Consider the following 5,373-nt stretch of genomic DNA (forward strand, 5'->3'; position numbering starts at 1 on the left):
TACTTATCATTGTGGTTCATTGTGGCAGTTCAATAACAAATATAGCTTCCTACAACCAGGGGATACTGTTGTGTTAGAAAAACACCTAAACTTTGTCCATCAACAATTGAAGGTGGTCAAAAAAAAGAAAAAACAAATCCAAAGTACAGCTGTAAAGCATTACATTTAAGTGGCACCTGATTGAGTAAATATTTGAAACATTACTTTGTTGAGAGCACACCACTCATCTGGACCTGAGATATCAACATTGTATACAGAACTTATAACACAAGCTTGTACCCCCATGAGAGAATTAATCTTACTGGTCACCAGCTGCAGATATTATTTTCAAATAGTTAATGAATCTCAACCATCCAAGATAGTATGCTTGCTTTGATCATATTTGTAAGACTGTTCTCATAAACAAACTAGTTTTGATCCAGTGACATAAAAAGTAAATTACTTGATGCAAGGCATACGCAAAACAAATGATCAAGTCTGGCTTTTCTAGTTAATTTGCTACCTTGAACTCACATGATTATCTTGAATTTGCACATATATTGCTAAAGAAGAAAAGGAGAAGAAAAAGTTTGTTTTACTTTTCTTTTTTGTTGACTCCAGTCAAGGTAGAGGAATAATGAAAACTCTATGCCTTCTGCTATGTTCTCCCTGTTATCTGCTTATTTGACATTGTTCAATTAGTGTAGAGACCAGAAAGAATGCATTGAAGCCATGTTAAAATATAATTACTGCTTTCTGTATTCAGTTTCCACCTAACTCTAAGACTCAGAGTATGGTCTCCTATATATAACAAACTAACCCTCTCCCCCCATGATTGCTAGAGAGTTATAAAGATTAAACAATAAACAAGAATTAGTGATCTGGTTATTGAAATAATCCCAGACAACAAGACTGACCAATATAAGAGGAGAAATGAGTTGCATCAACTCCTGTAAAAACTTAGGGCACCCTGTACCTGAAATTTCCAAATCAACTGAATGTCAAAAGTGTCTCATTATATGTAGATGCAACCAGTCTTGAAAATAAGATTCATTCCCACATTTGAATTCTGAAGCTACTGGTTTCAGTAACTGTTGCTTTCTGCTTTGAAATATGGTTGGCATGTGAGACTGGAAAATCAGATAATTATGTCAAGGAGTGGGTAATCGGTTTCTTCCTAATTTGCTTTCACATATTTGTCAGATTAGCAAAAAGAAGACCTTCATTTTCAACTGATCCCTTATTGGAGCTGTCATATCACCACCCCCTGACAGGGTTCTTTTCATTCTGTCAGCAATCAAATGCATATATCCATTGAGCATATGGCTATAAATGACTTAGAAACAATTTGCAATCATATTTTAGTTTTTTTCAACTGGATTTCAAATAAAGACTTACCTTTTTTTCTCCAGATATTTCATAGATTTCATAGATTTCATAGACATCAGGGCTGGAAGGGACCTCGGAAGATCAAGTCCAGCCCCCCGCCCAAAGGGCAGGAAGTCAGCTGGGGTCATAGGATCCCAGCAAGATAAGCATCCAGTTTCATCTTGAAGGTGTTCAATGAAGGCGCTTGAACCACCTCCGGTGGCAGGCTGTTCCAGACCTTGGGGGCTGGGACAGTAAAGAAGTTCTTCCTTATGTCCAGCCTGAAACGATCTTGAAGTAGTTTGTGACCATTCGACCTCGTCATCCCTTGGGGCGCTCTGGTGAACAAACGTTCCCCCAGATACTGGTGGTCACCCCTGATAAACTTGTAGGTGGCCATCAGATCACCCCTGAGCCTGCGCTTTTTCAGGCTAAAGAGCCCCAGGGCTCTCAGCCTGTCATCGTAGGGTCTGCTTCCCTGACCTCTGATCATGCGCGTACATGTATTGCAATACAATACATGTATTGTATTACACTCTTAAATTGCAGGCACAGTGCACAAATAAAACAGATAGGGTACTATCTTGGCATCTATTCAAGCTTTAGGGTAAGTTACTTTAAAAAGTCTTTTGCAAATAGGTACCAAACTCCATATGTTGTATGACTTCCAGGCAGATAGGAAACAAAGTATAAAATTAAAGTAATACAAATGCACAACCCTTACAAAGCCCTTCCAATGAGGCAGGCGTAACAATTACAGTGATTAGAACATAACTCTCATAGTTTCATTGATGTTAGGGGCTGGAAGGGACCTTTGCAGATCATCACTAAATCTTTTGAAGGTAAAATAGGTGGACATTGCATAACTCTACTCCCCAAGATTTTACCTAATTCTATCTAGGGACCCACAATCCATCCATTTCCCACTGGAGCCAATGGGAATATTTTCACTGATTCCGATGGGAACTGGGTAAGTTCATATGCAGCAGTATTGCCCTCTGAAAAATATTACATTTTTTCCTGTTCTGTTTGAGGGAAAAACTATTATGCATGGTGAATCAAACTAAAAGAAAATCAATGGGGACACTTCAGAATTAATTGGGTTAAATAACATATCTCTTTTCAGACTTGCAGTTTAGATTTCCTCTAGTCCAGCAGTTTTCAAAACGTCTTCCACGGAAACCTAGGGTTCTGCAACAGGTCATTAGGGGGAGTTTGAAGAAACTGGGGACAATGGCAGAGCAGGCCAGGAGGCAATGCACTGCCACTGCAGAGCCAGGTCACCCTGAGCCATGGAGCCAGGGGTAGGAGCTCCACAGTAGAAGAAGCAATATGAAAGGGTTCTGAACCTTTAGAAAGTTTGAAAACCACTGCTCTAGTCTTGTTACTTAAAGATAAACATGCATTACTTTGAGAAAAACCTGGAGATCTTGTGTCTGGGTGTGCTGCAGAATATCTTGCTGTAGATGTCTGAACACAGATATACACATATATATCTGATAATCAGGACCCAGAAAAATACATGTGGCAATATAATGACAGATCTCACTCCAGTCCATGTAATTCCAGAAGCACTGAGTTAGCCATTGCTGACAAATCTAAGGGAAAAAAAACAAAACAAAAATATTCAACATTTTAAGGAAATTCTCTAGTATTTAACAAAACTGATTCACAACTTTTCTACACTGCCCTAATCAGAGGTGAGAAACCCTGATTAGTAAGATACATATTTAAAATAATACAGTATTTAGCTTCATTATGGTATCTGTGGATCTTCAAAAATGCTCCTGTGGATCCCCAGATTTAGGAAAAATGTTCTCTCGCTAAGCAAACTTGGTATCTTATTTTTTCCTCCGGTGCTGAGATGTTAGAACATAAAAGATGCTGTGATTCCTACTACCCTATAACTAGCCCCACATAATTCAGGCATCTTGTGTCCATGACTCCAAAGTAGGTGCACAGGGATTGGGAATCCCTTTGGCAATGAATGCAAACAAGCACAGTTACCATACAATGATTCCTCCTTTGAGGACTTCTCCTATAGATCACCAGTCTTGAAAGATTAACAAGCCCAAGTGACCCTCTGAAAAGTACAAGACAAAAAGGAATTCAGAGCTAGGAAGTAGCTCCTTTGGTCTCAAAATTATGACACATGAAGCAACACAAAATTGACTCATAAGAACATTATCCTGACCACCAAACAAATTGACCCAAAAGACCCAAGATGCAAAAAAGGCATATAGCAATGAAGCAGACAAAAAAAAAAAAAAAAAAAAAAAGGACTTTCCATTAAAAGCAACAGCTACTCTGCTCATATAAAAAAGGACTTTTGAAGGAGAATAAAAAAAAAATATGCTGAAGGACTAACTATCTGCTGATGATAGTCCAAAGGATACGAAGTACAGCAGAAGCCAAGGTCATAATTTTATATTGCTAGCACTGAGGAACACTGCTAAACAAGGCCAAGTGGTCTGGAACTATCAAGGTTAATCACCCAAGTTTCAGAGACAAATGAACACATCCCACTAGTGCAGATGTTAAATTAAAAGTCCAGTGAAGGGGAAAATACTCATTTTTATGTATGGACATTTCTTAATGTGATTTTCTTTCATGGGGATGGAGAGCTTTGAAGGCATGTTTCACGCGTATTTCCCTCTAAATTAAAGGATTTCTGTGCCTCCTAAATGAACAGTAGGTACTTCCCTGAGGCACCTTTGCATTTACTGAATGGGGATAGAAGATACAGTCTTTAGCCATTCCATTCCCCATATCTAAATCTGTGGCTTAAGATGTGTACAGTACATTACATTTAGCTCTAGCCCACAAATCCACACACAGCCCCCAAGTGTTTAAAAATATGCAGCTGTAGAAAGTACTATGATCGATTAGATCACAATAGCCATGCCTTGGAATTAGATCTGCTATTCACATACACTGACTTTAATACAAGTTAAGTTGCTTCCATGGTTTAATTGAAGCATTTTTTTTTTTTTTTTTTAATACTTAGTGTTGCTAAATAAGACCCCAAGTAGCAAAACAGCTCTCTTTCAGTGGCTAGTTTGTATTACAGTGATTCTATGCTGTAACTTTCTTTGTTCTGCCCCAACAATGTGCCTCAAACTCTGAACTGGAGGGGCGACAAGGAAAATCATTCGGTCTCCATGCTCATAAAGTCCTAGACTTCTTTACGGCAGCTTCTAATAAAAGTGTTAATTAGTGTCAATGGTGAATTATTTATGGGCTGTTCAGTTGCTTAGCACTCTAGTATTCAGACTCCTCACATACAATAATGACATTATCCTTGTAATGACCCTGTAAGGTAAAGAAATATCAGTATCCAAACACTACAAACAGGGAACCGAGGCATAAAAAGATTAAAGACATGATTTTCAGATGAGCTGGGCACCAACAGCTCCCATTTACTTGGGAAATATTGATCTTAATCCTTTGAAAATGAGGCAGGAGGTGACTTACTCAATATCATGAGGAAGGCTTTGGCAGAGATTGTAATAGGATCCAAATCTCCTGAAGCCCAGCACTTTAAGCACAAGACTATTATTCCAGTCCTGTGACAGGGACCTTCTGATGAGAACATTTCTCCTACAGGAATTAGAATTCAGCGGTAATTTGGCATGCTCAGTGTCTCTAAAACTTGGACAATTAACCTTGATAATTCCAAACCCCTTTTGTTTGGTGAGGATAAGACGTGTTTTGTAAGGACATATTAATTAGTATATCCTAACACCATACTTTGCAAACCCAACTTAAAAAAGGACAACTGACTTCAATGAATGCAGGCCAAGCATGAGTAGATGCCTTTTGTTATTTCTCTGTCATGCCCTTCGTATTTTAAAATACAGCCTGTGCCTTTCCCTTTAAAAACATTCTTTTCTGTAGTAATTTTAAGTATCTCAGCCTTTGTGGGTAGACTGAAATGTATAAAATAAGCAGGAACCTACTGAATTCCTAATTTTGTGGGTTCTGTGAAATCCAGCATTGCACACAAAATGCAGCCAATGCCTGCAA

At 38.5% G+C, this 5,373-nt stretch overlaps 1 protein-coding gene across 1 annotated transcript in view; it reads right to left on the reverse strand.

The window, feature by feature from the left end:
* Window positions 1-5,373, reverse strand: part of TBC1D32 (TBC1 domain family member 32) — a 170,900-nt gene that overhangs the window by 14,004 nt on the left and 151,523 nt on the right. Inside the window, exon 32 of the mRNA XM_025208839.1 lies at window positions 2,757-2,945. Coding sequence (XP_025064624.1) covers window positions 2,757-2,945 — 189 coding nt within the window. The remainder of the gene's footprint in view (window positions 1-2,756; window positions 2,946-5,373) is intronic.

Source organism: Alligator sinensis, unplaced genomic scaffold (assembly GCF_000455745.1).
Source record: "Alligator sinensis unplaced genomic scaffold, ASM45574v1 scaffold808_1, whole genome shotgun sequence".
Taxonomy (NCBI): Eukaryota; Metazoa; Chordata; order Crocodylia; family Alligatoridae; genus Alligator; species Alligator sinensis.